General features: G+C 43.0%; 1 protein-coding gene across 1 annotated transcript in view; it reads left to right on the top strand.

Moving 5' to 3' along the window:
- Positions 1-26,863, top strand: part of tafa3a (TAFA chemokine like family member 3a) — a 52,030-nt gene that overhangs the window by 19,227 nt on the left and 5,940 nt on the right. Inside the window, exons 2-4 of the mRNA XM_049733423.2 lie at positions 11,344-11,456; positions 25,896-26,045; positions 26,654-26,778. Of these exons, the coding sequence (XP_049589380.1) occupies positions 11,345-11,456; positions 25,896-26,045; positions 26,654-26,778 (387 nt within the window). The 5' untranslated portion in view covers position 11,344. The remainder of the gene's footprint in view (positions 1-11,343; positions 11,457-25,895; positions 26,046-26,653; positions 26,779-26,863) is intronic.

The raw sequence follows: 26,863 nt of genomic DNA on the forward strand, positions 1-26,863 counted from the left end.
CCTCGCTGGTACTCTCTCACGCTGAGCGTCTTTTGCGAGAACCTCACATGTTTATTATTTATGAATGCATGCAAAGCTGCTTCTGCTGAATGTGAAAACCCTACCTTGCTTTGCTGTAAATAATGCATGTGGTAAAAACTTGCACTATTTCAGAGCTATGTGGCTGGGTTCTACAGAAAGTGCCCCACCCCCTCCCCTTTAACAGTCCCCACATCCCCCCCAATTTTTATTTTCCATTTACTTTGGACAGTTTATAATGCTTTTTTTTAAACCTCTGTCGCTACACCCAACCACAATACGTCTGATAGACATATTTACTTAAATGTCCAAAATCCATTAGAAAATAACAGGACACACACACACACAAAAAAAAAAAGCCAGGAAACAATCGTAAAATGCTGCCGTCACCCTTCTTCGTCTAATTTTTGGGCATCCCAGAATGTGGTAAACACTAAAAAAAAAAAAAAAAAAAAACACCCTTGAATCATTGTCCAATTTTTGGGAACCAAAAAAAACCTCACTTTTGAGTTTTTCAGGCAGGGTAGTTTTAGTTCTGATATTGTTAGATGAGTGGCAGCCAAATCAACGGTCCCGGGTGACTTTCTCACTGTGTCAGTCATTTGTGGAGCACTTGCAGGTACACTCAATGTGAGCATACGACCTGTTACCCCGGTGAATCACCTCATTCATGATGATGAAAAAGTGTACGTGATGAAAAAGCGTGTGCGGCAATAAAGTGAGAGCGGCCATGCTGAAGAAGGCTGTGATCACACCCGCAGCAGTGAAGCCCTCCATCTTGCAGAGCCACCTGCCTGCGCAGGGAGGGAGGTCTGCGCTACGCATGACCATAAAAATATATGCCTTCAAATTTTGCTCAGAAAAAAGTGGCTCAATCATGTTGGCCTGAGCTCAGCAATCCTTTCAATGAGAAATGGAGATGCACTTGGTCATTTGTTGTATGGATACAACCCCCATTGTGTCCTTACCGAGCAGAATAAAGCTGAGGCCCTTCATATGTAAGTGTTGCAGGCTTGTTCAAAGCTCACAAACCAGACAATAATTCCCACCTTGGAGAAGCGGAAAAAAAGAGGTTTTCAACTTCCTTCGTTTCCATCATCTACTTTATTCCCAATCTTATTTTGACTGGCGCTCAGAAGTTTAAAACTGACCTATTTAAGACTTGAGACGACGGCTTCGACATTGCGACTCACACCCTTTATGCAAATGGTGTTATTATTGCATTTGTGTCTGCGCTGGATTTGGGTCGGGCAAAGACTTTGTTCCGCCACATCTGAAACCAACTGCCTGTGTTTGTGTGTGTGTGCGCACATATTTGTGTGTGTGTTGTGGAGTTGCTGAGTGTGCTGCAGCGACAGAGTGATTATTGTGTGTGTTTTCAACATCTGCTCACCGTAAACTGTCATCAGAGCTGCTAAAAATGGCAGCAGCGACGGAGGTTGTAGGAAATAGGCACGGCAGGAGATGTGTAAAAAGAAAAGCACTATATCAGATGAACGAAAAGCACCCTTTACTCAAATAATGAAAGATGATATCGCAAGTACGCCGCAGTATCTTGTAAAACATTGTACTGCTCGGAATCAAAACAACCTTTTGAGTGAATATGCCTCTAAATTTGTACAAAGGATCCTACAATGATGAAATATCTTTTGCAGGGTAATAATGATAACGGTGACCTTGCACAGTCCACAGAGGAAAGGAAAAAAAATCAATATACTGGTTCACACGCACATGCTATTATGAATGCAATTGGTGGCTGGTCAGTCACAATAAACACCACCTTGCATTAGAGAAAGAATTGGGCAAACAATCCACAGAGTAAAAAAAAGAAAGTCCACGTCATGCTCAGACAAGCACATACTTCACGTGTGCTACGATGAATGCGATAGAGTTCCAGTTACTTCTCTCGCTAGTTAGTCCAAAACAAACAAAAGTTAGAAATAAAATTACACATTCAAAACAATAGTCCAGTCAGCAACTCCATATGAATACAAACTTTACTATTAGTAGTAGAAATAATCCACATAGTAAAAAACCATCAGGCGCGTGAACGTTGTCCACTTTTCCAATACTTATGACCAAGCTTCTTATCAGGTATTCATGCTAACTAGCATCTTGCCCAATAAAAACAAAAAAAACAAATCAATACTATAATCTATATTCACATATTTGTGCAGTGCACAAGTCCTGTGATTCATGCCATCTCTGGTCTCGTGTGTTATTCATTATAATCTTTCAGAATAGAAATAAAGTACACCGTAAAGAAAATGTTTATGACATATTCATGTTTTCTTTGATTGGTGGTAACAATAGAGTATTCATGATCACTGGCCCTTCGCAGAGTCAAAATGATCAGAACAAATTGAAATAAATCACAGTTTTAAAAAACCCCAAACAGACTGCCTATGATTTGACAAGTCAAACTTGTGGTAGTGGGTGTCAGCCCAGCTTGTGTCACTGCAATGACGTGAAAACAGAAGCTGGTGTTCTTTTGCAGGTGACACACTCATTAATCACATCTGCCGGCGGTGTTGTGCGCTCCAAACCTGCCACACACTGTTTCTCTTTGCATATTTTAACGTCTCAAACCGAGTTGTTAGCTGTAATTATTTGCTGGGGCTGCTATATAAATCACCCCCCCCCCCCCATACACACACAGACACACACCACCGTCAGTAGTTCTATGGCTCTGTAATTAGTTACACTTGAATTATTCACTCGGCAATGTTGCCTTTCGTTGCAGTATTGAACTCTTAGAGCTGCTTCCCTAGTCAGCACTGTTGATTATTTAATGATAAAAAGGCGATAATTGATAATACTGAACTAATATTACATTTAATGGACTGCGCAGACTATTAGAAGTTAGATGTAGCAGTGAAGCAAGTAGCTTTGGACAGCAATACTGAAGTATATGTAAATATACCGTACTGAAAAAAAAAAGCCACTGTAGCAATAAATACTTTGAAACTTTGAAATAATACATTATATTGTTAAATAAATGTAACATTTGTGGGAGTGCAGTGCCCCCTGTCTTTCAGCCCACCTTCGACCAATAGTTAAGCAGGGCTTTTGGTTACCTCAGCGCTCTCGGGGACCTCCATGAGCGGAAGCATTTATTTACAGTCTACTCCAGGGATGTCCAAACTTTTTGCAAAAGGCCGCCCGATTTGGTTGGATGAAACTGTATAGTAAATTGTAAATATGTAACTATAAGCAGTATGTGCACCACACTTTATATGTATATAGACACTGCTTTAGTGTGACAGGTGCACCCACGGCAACTGTTTTATCAGAAGCGTGCATGTCAGTGTTGTGTTGTAATCTCGACAGCATGCCAGGAGCAACACTATGTCGTTGAAGTTTTAATTAAAGTCATTAAATGTAGAAAATTAATGGAGGCCTGGCATTGACTTGAGTTTCTTTGCTGGCGTTGGCGCCGCCATCAGTCAGTGTAGATGAGCTCCACGCATCTTATCTGCTCCGTCAGTCAGTCAGCGGCAGCTTAATTGCGCCAGCGTGAGGACCCGAGTGAAACGCTGTTTATTCTCCGCTGACTTCCATTGCTTTAAAGCTGCCCAATCATTTTCCGCTCCGGCAGACACATTGTCGGATAAAAACGTAGTAATAAAGCTTGAAGATCCACTTAGCATTACTTTGATCTTATTACGGCTTATGGCTGGCTCGTGCCTCTGTTTGATGTCAGATGCTTTTCACGCCTCGGAATCTGCATTGAGGCGCCCGCCCGGTGCGGTGGCGTGCAACACGTATGGGCCACCGACCTTGTTCATGCGTGCTCAATCATCAAAACAAATAGCTGTGCTTAATGCTAACAGTGGAAAATGTCTCACATGGGCTAACATAAAGCAACAGAGCTATAAACACAAAAGGCGCGGGAACACATGTAGGCCGACATCATGCATTTTGAAATGATGACTTTGTGGAGAGCACATACTATGAACAAACAACTCATTCCACTCGTGCATGTTTGTCATGTTGGATGATGACCTGGAGGAAAGCCATGGAAGCATGGGGAGAACAGACAAAGCTGAGATTGGAACCAAGCCTTAGAAGCGCACCATGTTGCCTGCTTGTTTTCAAGCAAAAAATTGCTCATGTGTTCTCCTATGATGTAATGCTTTAGCTGTCCTCCCCCTCTTGTCCATATCATGCACTAGTTTCCCGTGTGGTCTCCCCTTCAATGAGAACAATAGCTATGATGTAGTGTGTAACAATTTCAACAATCCCGAGTGCAACACGTGTGCACACACACACACACACACATATGCACACAGATATGTGCCCCAAAAGGCAGCACAGCCAGTCCTAAAAAGGCTTCGGCAACGTGCGATTTCCAGCCGGATTGGAATGACAGCGTGATCAGCAAAGCGTGTCGCCTAAATCCCCAGATGAATGCTCAGGGGGAGCGACCATTTCCATAAAGTGATGGAATTTCCCCCTCGAGCGTGTTTTTGTACCTCCAAATCCTGTGCAATCCTGCAAGACAGCTGCAGACAAGGGAACAGAGAATTTTTTTTTTACTTCATGCGACGGACCGTAGCAGGAAAGACGAAAGCAGCGAGGAACAGACGAGCATCGCACAGGCCAGCAGGAGCGATACACAGAATTCGTTGGGGAAAAGAAAGAAAAAAAAAAAACAATTTGTGAGGGAATAGCGTGTGTAATTTGCCGCCTAATTAACAGTGTGGCATATGGCTGACTTGGCAGCGAGTTTGTATGCAATTACAAAGTTGTTGGACATGCAGAGAAAATGAGAAATTGAAAAACAAAGGCTTACTCTTAATACTCTTATTTGCAGGTTCATCCATCTATCCATTTTCTATATTGCTTATTGCAGGTGGAATTTTGGAACTGAAGGCACGGGGACCATGTTTCCCGCTCATATAAAAATGAATAATACATAAAATATCCATTAAAAATACAAATTCTTGCATGGAGGGTCCCGGGGACCTGGAGCCCATTCCAGGTGACTTTGGGCAAATGGCAGATGACTCCCGACAGATATTCATTCTAACATTCCTAGCATCACTAAATGGGTAATGGGCATGCCAATCGGTGTATTTAATGAACAGATTGGACTTACTCCACTGTTGGCATTTATGACTACCATGAACAATCCGCTCATAATGTTTCAATTGACACTGTAAAAGTAGAGTAATGTGACAAAAGGTTAAAGCTCCTCTCACACTGCACTGAGCGGAAAAGGCGTGAAAGGTGGTCAGTAAGCAATGAGACTTTTTCCGTACATGGCACCTGGACAAGATGCATCTTTCAGTGTTAGCCCTGGCTTTGCTCATTGTATGCAGCAGACAAAAGAGGAATGACGCATTCTTTACTAATGGCTCGTGGGAACTTGGAGTGTTTACTCTGGTTTGTGAGCTCCATTTCCATCAAGAGCGCTTCAAGTTATATTTCAGGCTTCTAAACATGTCACTGTATTTATGTCATGTGTTGTTTGTCCCAAAACTCCAAACCCAGATCTATTAAGGCTTCCTCCTGCCTTACCTGTATACAAGTCAGCCAGCCAGCTCCTCTCCTTTTGGATTTGCTTGTCTAACATCAAAGCAGTGCTGTCCTTGAATAGAACATATTTTCTTTTTAATTCCAGGGACCTTACCGTCACGGCAAACATCGTCCTGCTGCAACGGCGGGCTCCCCCTCCCACCGCATACACAATGAATGGTGTGCTGCTAATAAGTGCAGTGTGAAAAGGGCTCAACGAGAGGGGGCTTTTGAGTGACATTTTCATATGAACTCAAAATGCACTGTAACCGTAGTTTGGCTGTTATTTTGGGTCCCTGCCATTACACTGGGGAGTTTCGATGATTTGGAACAGCTTTTGGTGTGATTGACAATATCATCATTTATGCATCAATCAGAACTTGTCTCTTGCACTCTACAGTCAAGTGTCTTGTAGTGAAAAAAAAAAAAAGAATATTCAATTTTATTCTTGAAAAAACATGGCATTGCTGGGTGAGTGCATGTATCACGATTATATCATGGTTTATTTTTTGTGCTTTTCTTGTATGGTTGATTTTGAAAGCACAGTCGCGGATGCACTACACGAAAAGCACATTCATGCCGAAGCTTGTGTTAGCCTCGACTCTCGCCCAGATGTCCTAACATCAAATGCTACAATATTAACATTTATGCTATTTTTCTGTTCAAATACATTTACAATGAGTTAGCGTTAATACATTCATGTATTCTTTTTAATATTTTAAAATCCTTGAACAATATGATAATTATTTATAGAGGTCTTGGATCTCACTCCATTGCATTGATGGGTTGCGACACTACAGACACAAATGTAAGACATAACAGGGCGAGAAATATTTCTGGTTGAAAAAATAGGCAAAATCAAAAGCCATGTGACTTGCCGCCTCCCATTGCATTTGTGACTGCACTAGATGTAAGTAGGCAGCTCTGAAGAAGGTGTTATAGGGTCGGCGCGCCGGCACTCCCCCGGTGAACCGGCTTGATGCGGTGCTACTTCCAAGCTGGCTGGGCAGGAAAGCCGGCGCATTTAGCTCCACGAGCAAATATTAGGCTCAGACCAGTTGGAAGGACAAACCCCTGGGGGAATGGGGAGGCAGAGGTCTTTTTTTTTTTTTTTTTTTTGGTGTTGCTGGAGTTCTCTGACACACTTGGCAAGCTCCTCTTTCTGATCCCCCCCCTCCCCATATTCCTTTTTTTTAAAATCTCCCTTCCTCCGTTTGAGTCACACACTGACCCCTGAGCATGGTCCACGCCACCGGACACACGGTACAACACAGCATGGATCAGAAAGCTGTCCCAATGCATCATTGCAAGAGGTGCAGAGGGTGGGGGCAACATGACAGACCTCATGTTGTAACACTGAAGCTGCGTTCAACCTGCTGGAACATGAGCAATGCACTCACTGTGTATTTGGTTTGAGCTTTCCCTTCTCAATTGGCAATCCAAACTGGAAAAGTGACTGATAATGTTTTTTACGCTGTTAAGTTTTAATTACGGAACGGATTCAATTAGGTCATTTCTACGAATGGATTTTTATTTCTAACAAGACAGTTAATGGGTTGTCTCAGAATGGAATGATGCGTAACAAACTTGATTATTTTTAAAGAAGTCATATCACGCAATTATTTGTAGCTTTTAGCTATGTCCAATTGCCATTTTCTCACCAACCCTAAAAGTGTTATTTTCCTCCATTCACTCATCTTGGAGCATTTCTGCTTTTTCCTTCTCTGTGAGCACCAGCCCCGCCCAATCAAACATCTTCAAATTGTGACATCATAAAGTGAGGAGCCCCACCCATACCTCCCTTGCAGTCTCAAGAGAAGCCCTGTTTCTCAGAGCAGCTGTTCCTGCGCCTCCAGTTGATATTTTGTGAACAAAAATAAATAATAAACATGTCCAGGACGCAGTGTGGATCTGTATGTCCATTTTTAAATCTCGTTTTAATTCGCTGGCTTTTGACTGACTTTTGACGTTATTGTTCTGCTGCTGTATCTTAATTGTGTTTCAATTGACGGATTTCGCTAACTTTGTGTGGAAGCGATTTGTTACAGCTGCAGCTATATTAATAAAGTTGACACAAAATACGTCAGTTATAAATAGTCATAGTTTTGTCTATTTTATTTTTATGGATTTTGTATGACTGCGGAAGAATTCAATGTGTCTCGCCGAGGAACTCAAAGCGTGCCCAGTGGGTGTTTTACATTGGTGTGTAGCGAGACGTTCAATATGAAATGAATTGGAGGTTTTGAATGTATATTTGCACACATGCAATGCACGCACACACAAACAACTGCAGCACAACCCTCAGGCGGGGCGAGGCGAGGCGAGGCGATCCCATTGCAAACACTCTTTAGGATGTTAAAAAGGCTTTCAACGCAGATGGCAAATTGATTTTATAAGCTATCCAGCTTTAACCTCAAGGTCAACGAAGTGAATAGAATACCTGAGTGTCGCACAAAATAAAGTACGCTTGCCAGCTCATATTAACCCTATTCAACTTTGGACTTATCGACAAGTGTGCAAGGTGGAATCTATTCGGTGTTATTGATCCTTTTCCAGCAAACAGTCATGCAGTATTTGCTATTCATGTTTCTCCCAATCAACAAGGTTGTACTACATTGATACCAACAGGGTGACTCACAGCAGTATCAGTCGGCCTTTTTTCTTGCTATGGAAGTTGCGTTTTCAAATAAAGTTGCTATCTGTGTTCAATTATAAAAATAAGAAGAACAATAAAAAGTATCAGCAGCAGCAATACTGGCCCTTCATTACCTAAGAGTGATACCAAATAATGCATTGTAAAGAAAAGCATCAGCATCTTTCTGAGCGGCACGGAGGAACGGCTCGGCCCGAGGCGTCGCCGCGTGTCATCTTCCTGTCGTCTCTGCAGCAAAGTCGTGCGACGACGTTTAGATGAGATGTAAACAAAAGGTTGTTTTTTTTTTTTTGCCTTGCGGCCACAGCCACCCTCGAACTTCACAAACACTTTCCCTGACACTGCTCCACGTGAATTTGATGTGTCACGAGCATGTGCGTGTATCCCTGCTGTCCTTTCGTTGTGTTCAGACCAGGCCTCAAAACAACCAGTTTCACTTTTCCAAGTTCTCCGCAAAAGTATGGAAACATGTTTTGATAGCATAAAAGCATGCCAGATTCAGCTCGAGCTAGCGTATGTTTTATTTGGGTTTTTACACAGATAAGTACCCATACTTGTGTACAAATTGTGAGCGCTTCTGCCACCTTCGGCATTAGGATGAGACTTGTAATGAGTAACTACGTGAATCGCTAATAACAAAAAGAGGTCGGGATCAAACCACACCAGGCTTTTACGCCCCCGACAACAACATTCCAGCAAGCTGTTTGGCGCCAGCTTGTTATCCCAAAATAACAAAGTGGATTAAATAAAATAAATAAATAAATAGAAATAGAGCACGGCTCATAACTAGGCAGACACGAATTATCTTTACTCACTTTTCTGTCTTTTACAAGACAGAAAATGTGTTAGGAGGCACAACGGGCGACATAAAGCACACATTTACAAAGCATAAATTGAAAATAAAGACAGATTGTGAAACGGAAACACAATTATAGAGTGTCTATAATAAAACCTCTGGCCGGGTCATAAAGCAGGAACTAATTGTGCTTTTTTTTACTCTTCATATCGCATCAGCTTCACATCATTGCGCTAAAGCTTGTAAAGTTGTCTTATGGTATGAACACAAATCACGTGAATGAAGAAGCACTCTTTGCTTCCTGCATTGCCCCACTTGAAGTAGTGACGAACTGAACACCAGCTGTTATTTGCTTCCAATTTAGTGGCAAGAATTTTCTGGAAGGCAGTTTTCTGCTCCCCGTTGACTTGCGAGCAAAACTATTGAAATACAATACGAGCGCTGTACGATGGCGGTGAACTTGTCCATAACAAGTAGCAGTTGGATACAAAAAACAATTCTTTAAAAAAACGGCACTTAAGCTATTTTTGTCTACATGTTTGTATTTGGAAACTCCTGTCAAAGTTCAATTGTATAAAAAGAAGTAGGAAAAAACAAGTTTATGTTGCCCTGATTTCTAATGTTGCTTTTAAAGATGTGCTTGTCAGGTGTGTGTGGCGTCTAGCCTTTGTTTTGACAGCTGCCGGATATCTAACAAGCTTTCCACTTTTTGTTGAGGTAAAACAAATTGTGGCTGAGAGTTTTCATAAATGCAATGACATTGGGGCTTTTATATAGACTGTGTGTTGAAGTGTAATTGGATCAAATACTGGCAGGATTAATTGACAACCTGCTCACAGGATGGAAGAAAATGTATCATTAAATGAGTTGAGTTCTTTTTTCGTGATGAGCCACCTGCTTTCGGTGCCTCATCTGTCTGCCGGAATGGTTTCTCTAATAAGCGTCCTCCGTCAGGCCACCTGAACACAACCACGTTCTTTCAACATGGATTAAATTTTGTTTGGACTCAAATTAAAAATATACATGACAGTTTTGATTTCCCAATCTTTGGCTTTTGTCAAGGAGTAATAACCATGACGTAGAAATGAATCAAACCCTCAAATAAATACACAACATATAAGGGTTAAGTCACATCTGCCCGAAATGAACAGCATCGGCCTTTACAAAAAGATTTTTTTTTTTTATGGTACACAAACCGAATACATCGACACGGCAACACATTGACGCTAAAATCTAATTGGACAAATCAAAACTAACAAGCAGGGCTGAATACAGGAGAGCCAAGTCTATCAAGTACCCACAACTTGCGTCATGAAAACATTGAATCGAAATGAGAGGGCCCTAATACACTTTTAGATGTTACATTATTGTATAAATGACAGGCTGTTTTGACTCTTAACATCCCAAGTCGAACGACCAAAGACCTAAAACTCTCCAAATCTCCAACTTGTACCCCGAGGAATGCGGTGGTCATGTTCCAGATTCCGTGATCCCAACTCCCTGTATAAAATGCATCACCTCTCTCATCTTATTCCAATGACGAGTCTCTGGCAGTCAGTCCAAAGGCAGTCACGGCAAAATAAAATAAAAAAAATACCATCCCCTCATTTGCCAGTGCTTGCAAGGGAAGCAGGGAGTTAATCTCATGCGGGGCGGGTGGGGTAAAAAAACATGGATTGACTAATTTGAGTTGCAGCACTGGAACACAGTTCAAAGTCAGAGCTGTGATTTGATTCTCACACGAGAGAGAGGAGAGAGTCCGGCAGGGCACTGGTGCTGGCAGCGTGATAAGCCACTGATTGGAGCGCTTGTGTTGAGCTCTCCGCGGGCTTCTCACTCGGAGGAGGAGGAGGAGGAGGAGAGAGACTGCCGACTAAAGACGACTGAGACAGAGAACACTTGAAGACCTCCTGGGTAGCGCCGGCATAATAAAGCACCTTTGAGGAGGACTATCACCTTCTGTTGGCTGGCAACAGAGGAGAAGTCTTCAAGGGAACATATTATGCGCAAACAAATTAATAACTTATCTGTGACTTGCTTTCATCAAAATACCCTCATCAGAACCAGTAGATATGTTATTATAGTACCGTGCAGTGGCATTGGGCAGTATCGTATAAATATGCAAAATAATGATATCCATTTTTCATTTGGTAATATTTAAAGACCCGGTAAAGTGCATTTGGGGATTTTGTTATTCTTTTTCAGACATTAAATGATTGAAGATGTTGAAAACATGTACAAAGAGTGAGAACTGAACTGTGGAGATACTGTGTTATCATTATTATTTTTTTAACCAACAATATTTCTGTTGCGGAATAGTTGACCATGAGTGACCGGTCTGTTTTATCCCTTGCAGAATGAAGGAGCGGGACCTGCGGGGAATGTGCAGAAAGGTGCTGCTGCTGACCGTCTGCATGTTGTCTCTTTGGGGACAACTCAGCAGTGCGTCGTCACACCGGAGCCACATCGGTATGAAATGTGATGACTTCTACAAAAATATGCAATATGCTAAAGCCTTCACATGTCGCAAGGGTTATTTTGAGCTCACGATCAAAAAGACATCAGATGGTTCATAAGACAAAGACAGTGAAAAGAAAGACAGTCAATGACATTAGAAATGAATGCACATATACAGAAGACACCAGGAAAACATTTTGGGGGTTTGTGCGCTCACCCCAAAGTTCAGCAGTCAAAAGTTTTTGTGCACCACTACAGTAGCCTAATGGTGACCATGCATCATTGTGTGTGTTGTTGTGCATCTGTGTGTGTGGCCAAGGAAGGACAAGCCTTTTCAAAGTGATTTCCTTTAATGGATGGATGGCCTGGTCCTAGGGCGGGAGGGCGCAAAGTGTGACTACACATTGAAATAATGAGCCTCATTTTGGCCACGCGACAATCGTTGCCGGCCGCAGTCGCTCGCTGAAAGCTCCACCAAAGCAAGCAGTTTGATCAGACCGGAGAGGTTGCACCTGAAGGGAACATGTCACATAGGCCAGTGATTTCTTAAACTGAAATGAATTTCTGATCAGATTTGTCAAAGTCGCATCTGAAGTTGGGGGTTAGAATTTGGGTTGCAACCCCTCCCTTTTTTCTTTCATTTTCCTGAACAAAACAAATACATAACGTTGTCCGTGAAAATCGACCATCACGGCTGGCTGATCCCTTAAATGTTCTCTTTGATTGGCGGGTGGATCTGAAACATAAATCTCACGAGGAACAAAACCTAGCTGTACAGCATATTCAATTTTTGCCTTTATGTTACACTCACACTGACATTTATTCAATAAATGTCACATTGTTCCCAGTTTGAAAGAGATCTTCAATGCTTTGGCTTTCTATTTCTGCTTCAGTGAGTCATGCCCCAATCGTGCCCCTTGAAAGCGCCAAAAGAAAAAAAAGGTTTCAGTTGCACTATGGCGTTTAAATCCTACCTTAAATTCATGCATATTTTTGACAATGTTCCTGTAAATCCCATTTGTTTGACTGGAAACACATTGGCTCAATCATTTAATCCACGGGCTTAAGTCGCCGCCTGTGCATTTGTGCCACTGCTTGGCTTATTAGTAGCAAGCGCACCCTCGCACCCCTAACCGCCGCCGCCGCCATGCATTTCACTAATCACGCCCGCCTCTGCAGGGGTCAAGTCAAGGTGGGCCGTATGAACAAACATCTTTAGCCCCCTCTCTGTTTACCTTCGCCAAAGCGGTTGAACTTTTCACCACGACCACGACCGGAGCACGCGGCGCTCTCGCATCAGCGCCTTATTAAGAAGGCGCCCCCCTCCCTCTCCTTACCCCACATCCCCAGAGCACCATCTACATTCATTAGCCAGTCATGAAAGAGTGGCGAGGGAAGAAAGCAGGCGAGAGCCGAAATGGTCTGGAGAGGAAGCCAGCAAAGCGTGCTACCTTTTGGCTGTACCATCTTGTCTGTTTTGACTTGGGCTGATGATGTGACGATGCACAGGGTCAAATTGGAGTCGCCGCTATTAATATACAGTAATCAGCTTTGGAAGTTGACTACCGCAAATTGTTATAACATTGAGTTTGACATATGCATGTAGATTTTTAGCGCTACACGTGTGAGTGTGTGTGGGGGGGAATGGTGTGTTTAATTTACTCAAATTTCTTTTGAGAAGTCGTCGCACAAAATGAAACCAGGTGCATTTTTTAAAGTAATTTTAAGCAAAGTGTGTGGATCAGATACTTTTATTTAATTCAATTGAGTAAATTGAGTAAATTCAACAACAAAAAAAGTCTGTATAGTTTACATACATTGTTTTGGGTGTTCTCTTTTGACCAACTGTTCTTGGATTTTTTTTCTTCTCCTTGAACAACAATTCTGTGTGTGTGTATGTGGGGCAAAAAAAAAAAAAAAAAAACAGCATTCAAGCTTGTTTTGACTGAGAGGGCAAAAAAGTGAAATGTTGACAGGAGGAAAACATTTTCCTGGCAAGGCCGTGTGATGCATTGAGAGGCGGAGGAAAGAACAGAAAAGAAAGAACGTATGCAGCGGAGCTGTTTGCGGGTCATGAACTGTTACAGTTTTAAACACAGTGCAGATTTTGGATGCTCCTGCAAACTGTGATCAAAATGACTTGTCACATTGATATTGAAGCGTACACACACATCCACACGCACACACACGTACACGGGCCAGGCGGCCTTATTAATAGCATGCAACTGTGCATAAGCTCTCATTTGAAATTCAGCGCAATATTTCCATATTTGCTTATGGTGTACGCTTCGTGAAAGTGTGTGATGCACCCTAATGGCTTACTCTCCAGCCAGACTTTGTGCTACATGGGGCTTTTGTCTCCTGTTTTATTTTTTTTTGTCTTTCATATGCAAATTTAATTCAGCTGTTTTTCTCTCTTACTCATTTTAAAGTGTTAACGCATGAAAAGAAATATCCTCCAGAGTCCAAATTAATGACAGGATACGACATTTCATGCTTGATCTTGTTTAAAAGCAAGTACCAGTAGTCGAGTCACTGAGTTCTTAAAGGCTTCCGGTTATTTTAGGAATTTGATGTAGTGCAATTGGGGACAGTTACGTTTTGCAAAAAAAAGAAAAAATTAACTTGTATATAGAAATAACAAAGTAGAATCCTGACCGTCATGCTCATGATCCAGTGTGGTCAGAGCTTGGTTTGTTAAAACAAAATAATGGCTCCCCTGTGCCCCCCCCCATTCAAGATTAGGCAACACAAATTTTGGCAATCAATCATGCTCTTTGACAACGTAGGTCGATACAAATAGGCTAGCAAGCCATGCGTGTGACAAAGATGAACATTTCACATGAACGGTACATCATATCTAAAAATAGATCCAAAACACATTTTTAACTTACAAAAGCTAATTTTTTTTTTCAAAAGGAGTGCAAAAGAGATCTGCATGGCGTGATCACACAAGCAGTTTTTGAATGGATGGATATTGGTTGGACAAAGTTTAAGCGTTGCATTTTATCCCAAATAACTTTTGCCCAGCCCATGGGCACGGCCCGTCGGCCGTGGATGATTGCGTAGATTGGGTGGCGACTCCAGCTTCAACGATGACAGACAGAGATTGAGACAGAGATGTGGATGTTGCTCAAGATGCACTGTGGAGGTTGACAGAGGCGATTGGGTCCCCCGTCTCGCTGTGGCAGCTTGCTAGATTAGAAAACCGTCAAATGTCGGGGGCGATCGGCGTGTGAATGGCAACTCTATAGATGAGTGCAGAGTGGCCTTGGATGATTTTTGGGTGCGCTTGTGAAACCTAGTAAGAGGAGACAAAGCAGACGTGGGGAGAATCCTAATGGCTCTTACTTTAAAATGACATCATTCTTAAACTACAACAAAGCTATAAAAGTTTGTCATTTTCTATTCATTTGAAAAATAGGATGTTTGCACATGTAAATAAAGGTAGCATAAAAAAATGATACATTAGAAAAAAATTCTTAAAATTGTCAATATCGTTATTAATCAAATTATATGAATGTGACCTAAATGAAAGAACTGAGAAATCCAAACGTGTTTACCATCTTAAATAGGTCAAATTGTTGTCTTGGTCACAGATACATTCCAATTGTCCTTTCAAATCTTTTTAATCCAATAAATTTCCAATTAATCCAATAAATGAATTCAAATATGTTGCTTACACTGTCACAATTGTTACCGAATGGGGCGAAGCACAACTTTATGCAATAAAGTATGTGTAGTTTGCATGCCTTGCTTGTGCTTTCAGGAAAGCGCTATGGTACTTACTGTGTTATTCTTCTTTTTCATTGTGTGGGTCGGGTTGGATGCAAACGGTGTTTGCGAGCGTACCCGCGGGCAAGCGCTATGGCAGCGCCGAGTCTCTAATCGCAACTCGTATGTAAACCCATTAGCCCTGGAGACATTATGAGTGACTTCCAGCTATTCTGGAACGGGCTGGAATAAGGTGGGTTTTTTTTTCCGAGAGGGGATTTTGATATAGGAGAGGGGATGATAGCCTTTCTGGCTAATGAATGCAATCAGTGGAGAGGTGCTAACAGCATGGCAGTAATTGGGTCTTACACACTAAAAGCCTTCCTTTATCTTCCAATTAGAGAAGCCTCCTTTAAAGTTAGTCAATTGTAGTGCTGTTAATGGGCCATGCTTGGTTGGAGCTGAGCACCAGGAGGAGATTCAAGGCCGTTCTCGCTTTCAAAACGGTCACTATAGCTTCATTCCTCTGCATTGCAATACTGAAAGGGAAAAAGATGGGAACTTATTCATTTTGGGGGATGGATGGATGGATGGATGGATGGTGGGTGATTCACTGCCTACCTAAAGGCTCTTACAAACCTTATGCTAACTTAAAAGAATGACTCGCTTGCAGAGATATTTAAAAAAAAAGTCTACCACTACCAAAACACATCATATTTATTTTTGAAATATACATTTGCGTTGGTATATGTGCATTGGTCGGGAAACACAGGCGCAGTACAAGCTCATTTTTAGTCAGTCACCCGACCATTATGGTCCCACTCCATGTCCAATTGCAAGCCGCCTCAGGACACCATTAAAAGTCAATGTGACTTGTCCCTTTTTAACAGGCCATCTTTGGCAAAAAAAAGTACATTGACAAACCTTAGATAAAAACAAGGAAAAAGGTACTTTCGAGAGAGCTCCGGCAGTTCCACCTATTACATTTTATCTGGCGCTCCATTCTCATAAAGTCGATGCTCCGCCTTGGTCGTTGACTTTATGGTCCAAGTGTGGACAAGTTGCCCCTGCACTTCATTCCAGAGGAAGTCACGGAGCGCAAAAAGATAGAGGCCAGCGTTTCACAGGGTGTGCTTTTATTTCACTTATACTTTCCTCAACATGAACTATAAGCCCTTATAGATAGAGCAGGATTAGTTAGGGAAACTACTTGATGCAGAGTTGCTCCTCATAAAAGTCTGGTAGGATTTTCGGGATCTAACCAAAGACAAAGAATGGGATGAATATACGATTTGTAAAAGTGTCGCAGTAAGTATGAAGAGGAAAAGTATTGTTTCTTCCCAAGTATTCCCAAAATGCTCTCAGATGTGGTGAAATAATCCTATAAATAATCACAGCCCCTGATGGGGAGTTAGAAAGGAGAAAACTTAAAATGAGTTTAAACAATCTGCACAGACAGCATAAGGGAACAGTAGCAAGCACTTCTGCCTCGCAGTTGCCACCTTCGAATCTCGTTTTAAAAATCCTTTTGAGACTTTAACTCTTCTCCCTGTGCTTGGATTGTTATTTCCAAAGGTTTGGGCTTACCTAAGACTCTGAATTGCCTATATCTATCCGTCCGTCCGTCCATTTGTCCCTCCCTCCCTCCCTCCCTCCCTCCCTCCCTCCCTCCCTCCCTCCCTCCCTCCCTCCCTCCCTCCATCCATCCATCCATCCACTCTTGCGAGCAACAAGCAATGCAGGCCTATAAATAATTAATATCTCATTTCAAGAAAATCAGAATCCATTCCTTCTCAACAACAGTGACTAACGAAGCACCTCCAGACCATGGCGTCGTGTCGTGCCGTGCCTGCCCGTTTCTCGATCAGTCAGTCAAAGGCGCAGGAGCTGAAAAATGAAGAACGTGGCAATGCAGTTGGCGTGCGGTGGCGCCAGCCGTTTAGGAACAGACATGACAGATACTGTAAGCCAGCGTGTCAAGATGAAAAGAGCGGCGGATAGAGACGCCGCCGCTCTGCGGTTTGAGGCCGACACGCGCGTGGCCCGGCCCGGCTCGACTCGGTGGCCTATCGATCGTGCTTTGAGAAGCCTTTCAAGAGCGCGCTCGTTAGTGGTGTCCTACTGGCTGGGAGCCAGAGCTCAGCTGCGCTCACCAAACATGCACAAATCACTGACATCACTTCAACTGCCAAGGCCAATGTAAAAAGAAAAAAAGAAAAAAAAAATGCTCCTTACATTTTGCTGCACCAATAGGGCCATGTAATGTTGCAGGAGTATGTGTCAAACGTTTGGAGGATTGGAAATGAAAAGCAGGTCGCAAAGGCTGCATCCCTCATTTGTTCAAGGTTTTGATGTTCTCCTGACATCATCATTGTTGGATGAGCGCTAAATGATGCAAAATGACTTGGCCTTGTTAGACCATGGTGAGGCTGCTAAGAGTAGCTCCAGTAAATCAGCAACAAGCTAACACGGCTGTGAGTGTACTCAAGCTCGCAATGCAGAAAATGAGATGGTGACAAATGCTTCGGCGGCGGCGGCCCGTCCCACGCTATTAGCGGGAGAAAATTGCATGTGAATAAAAAAGAAGAACGCAGCGAGGTGGTTCTGTGAACATCTATTACTACATTTTAAGAGGCCAGACAACACACTCGTCCTTGTGTTAGAGTAGTTGCTCACTTGTAAGGCCGCGGGAATTAATCAGTCAGCGGCAGGCCAGATGAATGGTTCATCCAAAGCGCGTCGGCTCGGCGGGACGTGAGTGCCGACTCATCTGATTTTAAAGTCCACCTCCCTAAAGATCATCCTTAGCGGGTGAAACAAGAAAACTAATTTCAGCTCTGTCAACCAGCAGTCTGACCTATGAGGATAACCGCTTTGATGAGTCAGCAGCCGTCCTCAACTTTTATTTTTGTCTGTCTCAGACATCCTCTTTCAAACTCGTATGTTTTTATTTTTGCCCATTTTTTAGAATTATCGTACGGTATTGTTTACAAAATCCCCTAATGGTTCTTATCATCACCGTCGTCACAAAGATCACCAAAGATGATTTCAGGAAGACCGATGTAATCGATTGATCTGCCCAGTTTAGACTTCGCCTATTTGTATTTTGGAGTGCACGGAAGGAAGGCTTTCAAGTTGAAGAGCTCTTTCAGCCCCGCCAATATTCATAAACGCTAAGTAAAAGCACCCCTGCCTCTTTTTCAACTCAGCAGGTTTACAGCCTGGAAAATGTGTCTTTTCTGAGTACTTTAATTCAATTCAAGTCTGATTTTGTGCATTATTTCTCAGCAGGCGCCAACATGGTGGGTCTTTTGAATGTTTCTAGAATTGTTTCTGCTGTCTATATTATTTAATAGCGGCTGACATTCACCCCCGCTTTTTTGTAACTCCCGCAGTTGTGGTTCTTTAAGTATCACTGGGAGGCTTTTAGCTGAAAAATGTACTTTTTATGAGCTGCGATCAGCATAGTGCCTTTGAACCTAAGTGGATTACCAAAATGTGGAGCAAAGAGTATGAATCATTGGAATTTCATAGGGGCCTGGACCGCCTGGATTTATGTCGACTTCACTCTGTATTTTATGTTTTGATGTACTTCTGCCTGAAAGAGGCACGTGTTAGTGAAGTGAGGATTCAAAGTATATCTGGCTCTTGCAGTGCCAAAGCAATTACCGCACGCCTGAGAGGATGAACAAGTTTGTTTCCAGTCCAAATCTGTGATGTCATTGGCTGCTCTATTGTAGATGCCGCTGAAGTCTGGTCATCACTATTGCCACCACACAACCAATGACGCATACTTTATCCAATCTTTTATGAGACGTTACGCACAGAATGTTGATATTTACAGTGGACCCCTGCGTACTTCAGATTCACCACCCACCGATTCACTTATTCATGAATGTATTTTTCAAGAAATAAATAAACGATATAGACATGATGAAATAAATGAATAAATAAATAATATCAATATGATATCATAAAATAAAATAAAAAAATATATATACGTATATTCAGAGCAGATAAGTGCGGGCGAATGATAGCTAGGTGATGGAAGATATACAGCAATGAGTTGCTCTGTGCATATGTGAGTCTAAATTCAGTGGTTTCATTAAAACAAAGGGCAAAAGAGAGAGGCCTCTTTTGTGCCGTTTTCTTGTTTGGATGTGCATGACTCAGCATCCCAGTAGTGTCGTTATTCTAGCCATAAAAGCAGACTAATGCGCGGTCTTCCCGTGTCATGTTATGTAACGAGCCTATTGATATTCAAGCCTGACTTTCGCCTCGTCTTCAGCTTCTAATTTTATGCCATAGATCTGAATGTAGCCTTGTCAAATGAATACCAATTACTGCATGTAACTTTGCATGAAAGAGCTTAGTTTTGCACTTTCTTCATCTTTTCATCATTTCTCCTTCTTCCAGCGTGGACTCTCCCGCCCGCCGTATTGATGTTATCTGATTTCCCTTGTGGTCATATTTACGGCGAAGGCTTGCTTGTCGTCTGTCACTTGAATGTCATTATGGTTTTCACCGTTTCCTTTTGACAGGGTGTCTCTTGTCTTTAATGCTAAGTAGGAACAGTTTTTTCCCCACGTTGACATTTTAATTCCATCGTTCGAAAAAGTTGCCGATGAAAATTCTGCTCGTGATGTTTTAATACATTGAGCAATTACATTGGTTCAGCAAAAATATTCATAGATGAATCTCACTTGCTGCTTGCTTGAATATCAAGATGGTCACTTACGGACGCCCGTTTTGCGGACCAAGGAGGATGAGAAAAGGACAGACTGAACAACCCCCCCCAAACGAGACATACCTGCACTTTGTGTCACTTTCAAATTTCAACATGGCTGTCAAAATGTTCCTAAAATTTCCATTATTTTCTGAATATCATGTGTGTTTAAAAATAGGAAATGTCTGCCCCTCTCTTACCCCCATGTGTCAGTGTCAAACTTTGAGAAGACGGGTCAATACGACCCAACAGCAGGTGTATAATAGGGGTCTGGTGTGGAGATGTTTTTTTACAGGACGGGCTCCCCTGTGCATCATACTCGGCTAAATGAGGTCTCTGTTGCCGTCGGTGACGGGCCACCGTTGTTTTGATTGCCATTCCAGCGCTGGAGCTTTCTTCCTGGAGTGGCCGGGTGAAGCTGATGGATTCAGTCGTGCGGCTGACAGCTCGGACACCCTCGTTAGCGATGCCTCCCTACCTGCATGTTAAATCAATCGTTTGATTGTAACCCTGGTGATTAGCACAGACGGACAGACAATGGGAGCCGGCCAACCAGGTACAATATAATGATATCAAGGATATATACTGCCCCAGTAGAGCTGGACCCTGATTTATCGGAGGACAAATTGCATTCTAATTAGAATGTACGTATGTCGAGTCTGTATAAGGACCTCCCGGTTAAACTGTGGAGGTCTGCTGTGAGCAAGTCTGGATAAACCTGCAAATGCTTCTTTTGTGAAGACATTACTTTTGTTTTCTTCCCTCTGCTCCGTTTGAATACGTGTCTTGTCTCATTTCATGACCCCTCCTTCCCCCCCGCCTCGGAAAAAAGAGAAACAAATGCAAGTTGTAGCGTAGAAACAAATTCCCCAGCAAAAGCATCATTCAGCCGGCCCATTATACGAGCAAACGGTTATTTCTTGCTTTTGTGCGTATGGTATTTGCAAATAAATGCTGTCAAAGAAAGGGTGACAGGCCCAATACAAATGAATGGAGAAAAAAAAGATGAAAGTAATGTATTTGTTCAAGTGTCCTATTCATTTTCAGAGAGTTCCATCTTTTTCATGAATTAATATTGTAATTGGATATTGATTGATACCAGCGTAATGCAGCCGATTTATCAAATATAGCCAAATGCTTCTTTTGATTCGAGGCTTGAATTGAAGTGAAGCAATTTCCTTTTATATCTTTCATTTGTCCAGAACAGAACACGCATTGGACAGACATGACAATGTGGGGAAAAGAAAATGTTTGCAAAAACATCATTTCAATTTCTAGCAGAACTTGACTCACTGGATGGGCGGCCCGGCCCGCACTTCTGCCTCTTGTGTTGGGTTTGTTATTCTGCTAATTCCTCCCATGATAACATTAATTCAGACTCAGCAATTAAACGACAACATGAATGCATCAAACTTTATTAGAGATCTTTATCGACAATACTGACCACGGATTTACTTTAAATTGGACCGATGCTCTTGCAGTATGGCACACCACTGATAAATTCCCATTAACCTTTGAAAAGTAATGAAAAACAGGTCGTTTAGCGACTCTTTATAATGAGGCACAAAATGAATGACTTTGTTTGCATGGGTATCGTTGCGCTTATGGCCGAGCCGACGTTTTTGCGGCAGCAGGAGAGCGCTATTGATCGTCAGAAGGGGGCGCCGGCCGGGATTCACGCCAATCCTCGTTAGTGGTCTCTGTCCTTTCACCTTTCTTTATGTCCCATCTCCTTCCTGCTGATGTGATTCTAACTCACGGCAGGCCTAAGTGCTTTAATAGAAATGTATTGATCTTACAAACACACACACCCGCACGCACGCACAGGACTGGACCTTTCACCCGGTATCTCCAGCTCTGTGCTATACGCTCACACTTGAGAGCAAAATGAAGAGTTGCTTTGTTCTTCATCACGATGACAGGGTAACCGTGGTGATTTGCTGAGCCGCTTGCAGCCATACAATCAAAGTCTGCGGCCTGCACACACACGCTAACACACATGTTCTTCCTGCATGCTCTGTCAGTGTGTCCTTGAACAACATATTGACCTATCAGTTTGTCGATACGAGTGCAAGTTCTCGTGCATGGTGGTGGGTGTGAAGAAGAAGGAAAAGAACACACTCATGGCTGTGAATCAAGTGACTCGATAATAGATGGCTCTTGTAGTTGAACATTAATATGGACATGACTGACCCATCACCCTTTCAACCATGGATCCATTTGTCTTCATTATGCTTGATTAGAAGTTAGTGTGGGGAGTCACGCTCAAGATTTATTTACATTCGTTTGAGCAAAAAGACGTTGAGTGTTGTAAAAGTCAACTGGGGCTATGACTGAGATATATCAAGTGTGTACTGAGAATGCACTCTGCTCCCCCTTCATTTCCAAATGTAGCCAGCACTGTCACACCAAATTTGAGTTTTCCAACGGTGCCTTCTGAGCGTATTTGCGAACGTGCGCTAGACTGCCTGCAGCACGGATAATGCCGGCCGGCCGGCCGGGGTTCTGATTTTGTTTAGTTCGAACATTTTCTCAAAGGCGTTTTGGACTGATATCGACGACGTGTCAATGGCGATGCATTTTGATATTGAATTATCTCCCAGCCCTAAGTCAAACCAAATGCAAATGTCTTTCATTTTAGAATACAACTTTAATCTTATTTCACTTCCTCCCGCCCTCCCCAAAATTGCCTTCAGTGATTTGAATTTTATGTGTGAATATTTAAATAAATGGCACTTCCCACGAGCTATTTCACTTCCCAAATCTATGCAGTGCTGAATTTTGCACTGTCACAGCTTTGACTACATGCTTTTTAATGAGTCTCTTGTCTTTTTAAGGTTTATCATCGTCTTTTGCTCTATTCTCGGTACGGCAGCAAAACTCCTCAGTCGGATGGTTAGCAGCTGAGTTGGACCCGCTGTGTCCGGAACTGGCATCCTGATCACGGGTTCAGGTCTGGTCCCAGAGGCCATAACCTCAAATAGCAAACTCATTTTTAATTACCAACCTGATCCTCTTCCAACCTTAGGCCATCCCTAACATCCACTTGGGATCTTCCAGAGTTCCAGAAATGATAGAACCATCATTTTTGTATGGATAATCAAACGTCTGGGGATGCCGGCCGGCCGGCCGGCCACATGACCTGGCTTGAGTCATCTTTAAGTCACAAAATGGGTCGGTCTTGCTTGGCTAAAGTCTATGAAACACTTGGCACTCCTGTGCTTTGACACGATAACTTGAAAGCCCAATAGCATTGTTCTCGTGGGCCAATTTGGACAGCATTTGTTCTCCTCTCCCAAATGGTCAACGCTGATCTTGATTGCCTGGTTTTCATGTCCTCAAACCACATCTGAATATCTGGCTAATTAACTTTGACCGTGGGCATGGCAGCGGCTCAAAGATAATCTTACCAATTAGTCAAACGGTCTAACCTCTTCTTATTTTTATTTATTGACTTTTTTTTGCATCAGCAGGTGGGTTGATGGGGTGAAAAGGCGTTTAGCGGTAACTGCCGCCGCTGCCTTTGGCGTGAACGTGAATGACTTTGTATCGATCGGCGCGAAATGTTTTTAATGTTGCAAATGAGATCTCGCAATTGGCAGATAATGGGAAGGTGGGAGATTTGCCGCAATCTTGGTTTCAAATCAGGGTCTCTATTGAAAATCTTTACCAGTGTAATTAAGTGTCCTCTGAAAAGAACTTCAAAACTGTTTGAATCACATCTAAACAGCCACATCAAGCTTCCTAGGTTCTTGAGACGAGACTAACGGCTGTTTTGGATTATTGTTATTGTGGTTATTGGGTGATCGATGGTGGTGAGGGTTCAGATTTCGGCCTTTGGAAGTTAGTGGTCCGTCCGTCCGTCTATTACAGATGCCCTTTCTGCAAGCACAATCAACTCCAATCGGAATATGACCGAAAGAACACCATTCTATTTGATTAATGACAGTGTGAAGTTGTACACTAGCGCAAAGTTAAGAGGGTACATATTATGGGGAATTGACTTTTTAATTGCTTCTCTCTATCAATTGTTGGGTCTCCAGCCTTCCCGGCCACCTTTCAAGTGTGAAATTAAACAACCAAGTAAACCGTTTGTGAGCTGCCTATGACTAAAACTGTGTCTGCTCCGAATGTTGACGGATGGTGACAGGCTGGCTAATATGACGCACACTGCCGTTTCAAGTTTCTCCGCCCATGACAATAGGCTGGGTGAGGAACTGCTATTTGTAGGCCCAAGTCTTGTTGGTATGGAGATGGAGATTATTTGTCTCTGTCAACGTGGATGTTGCCGACGGCACGGATCCGGTCGGTACACTAATTGACATGTGATTGATGTCAGCTTGGTAATGAAGCTCTGCCTCCACATACGCAAGACAAATTGTCTTTTTTATTTTGTCCTTCTCAGCCGTACACAGGCTAACGAAAAGCATCGGTGACACTGTGTTGTCAGACTTGGCCCGCTTTGGTACATATAATTAGGTAAGTGACTTGAGCTAAGCAATTATAATTACTATGACCTTCATTCTTGCTAATGGCCTTGTGTCTTCCTATATGCATATTAGCTCACTGTCACGGGCAGAGACAGAGCGACCGACCATATGGGGGGAAAGGGGAAGTGGAAAGCCGGCGAATCGGAAGCAACACGGGTAGGAGAACAAAAGAACAGATCCAGCAAATGAGGGCTGGGTGACATACAGGTATCTTGCAGACAGGTAGCAAGCCAGACGAACGGCTTTGCAGGCTTTAAGTAAGTGAGTCAACCAGCTGGGAGCAGGTGTGCTAATGAGCAGAAGGTGCAGACATTCAATGCTGATCAACGGGACGGGACGGGATGGGAGGAGCCTGCTCCCAGGTTCTGATCAGTGCCAAGTATGGCTTAGAACAATTGATGAAAGGAAGATCAAACCAGCCAGAGCTTATCGCTGGTGCAGCATTGGGTCTGGCTTACTTGGTGAAATTGTGTATAACGGGCCACGATTTTGAGAGGGATCACTGAACGGAACAAGAATAGAGGACGCCCGGAGGTTGTGTTCGTCTTGGACATGCTTTTCACACTTATCATGGATCTAATTAGGTTGCGCAGGTGTACCTAATGTCTTGCTGTATTTTCTCAAAGGAGGGAATCGGACCACTCGTCCTCTAGAAGGGCTGCAGGGTCAGTAGAGTAGCCGGTGCTCAAGGATATCATACCAAGTGGGGCTGGACCGGGTTCCTCCGCATGGGGCTTGACCTGGATTTCAATGAGCTGTGATGTTTGGATGTTTAAGACAAGCTTGTTCTCAGAAATGACTCCAAGGCCCTCGCAGCTGCACTCTAAATACCAAAGAGGGGCGAGCGGGGGTTCTCAAAGGTTCCGCAGCCCAACCTTCTCTCGCTCCACAACGGCAGATTAAAGTAAAAGCAGCTGCTTGTTGACAGACAAATGGCTCCTCAACGGTGCAATTGTACTGAACATTTCCTCGGCGTGTGTTTGTAGTGCACCGTGTGAACTCCTCAGGTGTACATGCATAATACATAAGGGCTCGCTGAGCAAGCTCTGTGTATTCAACAATGAAAGCATTGCACAGTCATGTGGGAGATGAGCGCTCCAGTCAGTCAGGCTTTTTGCTCCATCCAAATACGGCCGCTTGGTCAGCTTCTCAGTGTGAGATGATAACAGAGGTGCTCAGCCAGTATAATACATGCGCTACGTATATGACAACAAAGCCAACACTAATCCTGCTTCCGGAGGCTGAGCGTGATACCGTTGGAAAGTCAAACAGCCGGGCTATTGTAATTGCGCTTTAGGTAAGAGATACTGCCAATAATCATTTGGATGCAAAAATAATGTGAGAATTAGAAAGACGTTTTATTTCTATTCGAATTACCTGTGGAGTTCTGCCTTTACCCGTCATGATGTGGGCGCTCTAGAGGTACACTGCTGCTACTAAACACATTTTCTACACTTGTATGCATAGACAATGTAAGGCAGCATCATATACTAACAAATGTTTTTCTTGTTTTGCTTCCAGTTCACGTGAAGGAAGGAACCTGCGAGGTGATTGCAGCGCACCGATGCTGCAACAAGAACAAGATAGAGGAGCGATCGCAGACCGTCAAATGCTCCTGCTTGCCGGGACAAGTGGCAGGAACGACCAGGGCGGCTCCATCTTGTGTGGATGGTAAAAGCCAGCCTCTCTTTCTTGCTCTGGCTGGAAAAATAAGATTCGGAAGCAGGGGAAGAAAAAAAAAAAAAAAATCATGCGGTGCAGCGATGCAGTTTGATTTGATTAGTTGGGCCGTGGGCCATAAATAGAGATCAAATCAGTTGATTCGCTCGGCACTGGCTTGTTGAAGCTGCAGCAGTCCACTGGAGGAGACAGCATCCAGACTGGGTCATTTAATATCACGTCAATTGTGGCCTCTGTTGCAAGTGAATCAATCCATAACTCAAGTTTCCCCCTGACAGGAGCTTCCTCCGTGTTGACACTTGTCTAGTCACTCTGGGAAGCCCTTTGACAGCTGCACAGGCTCACAGCCAACACGGATTGCTATGTACTTGCTGCGCATTTCAAACAGCGTCGTTTTGGACAAAAAGTCAGCCGTTTCATCACATTCACAATGTTTACTAAACGCTTTTATTTACCAAGACAGATATTGTGAAACGCTTTCAAAAAGGTGAGGTATGCATATATGGTGAATTCATTGCCATAAATGAAAGACAGGAGGTACGTACAAGCCTTCTTTCTTTCTTTCGTACTTTCCATTTTTGCTTGTCTATTCCCCGCAGCATCCATCGTGGCACAGAAGTGGTGGTGCCAGATGCATCCCTGCATGGACGGAGAAGAGTGCAAAGTGCTGCCGGACTTTAAAGGGTGGAGCTGCAGTACGGGCAACAAAGTGAAGACCACCAAGGTGGGCTTCATTTAAAAGTGGTACTAGGCAGTTACAAAGGCAAATTGAATGATTATTTAATTTGATCATATTCATTCCTAACTGT

This window comes from Syngnathus scovelli, chromosome 11 (genome assembly GCF_024217435.2).
Source record: "Syngnathus scovelli strain Florida chromosome 11, RoL_Ssco_1.2, whole genome shotgun sequence".
Classification (NCBI taxonomy): Eukaryota; Metazoa; Chordata; class Actinopteri; order Syngnathiformes; family Syngnathidae; genus Syngnathus; species Syngnathus scovelli.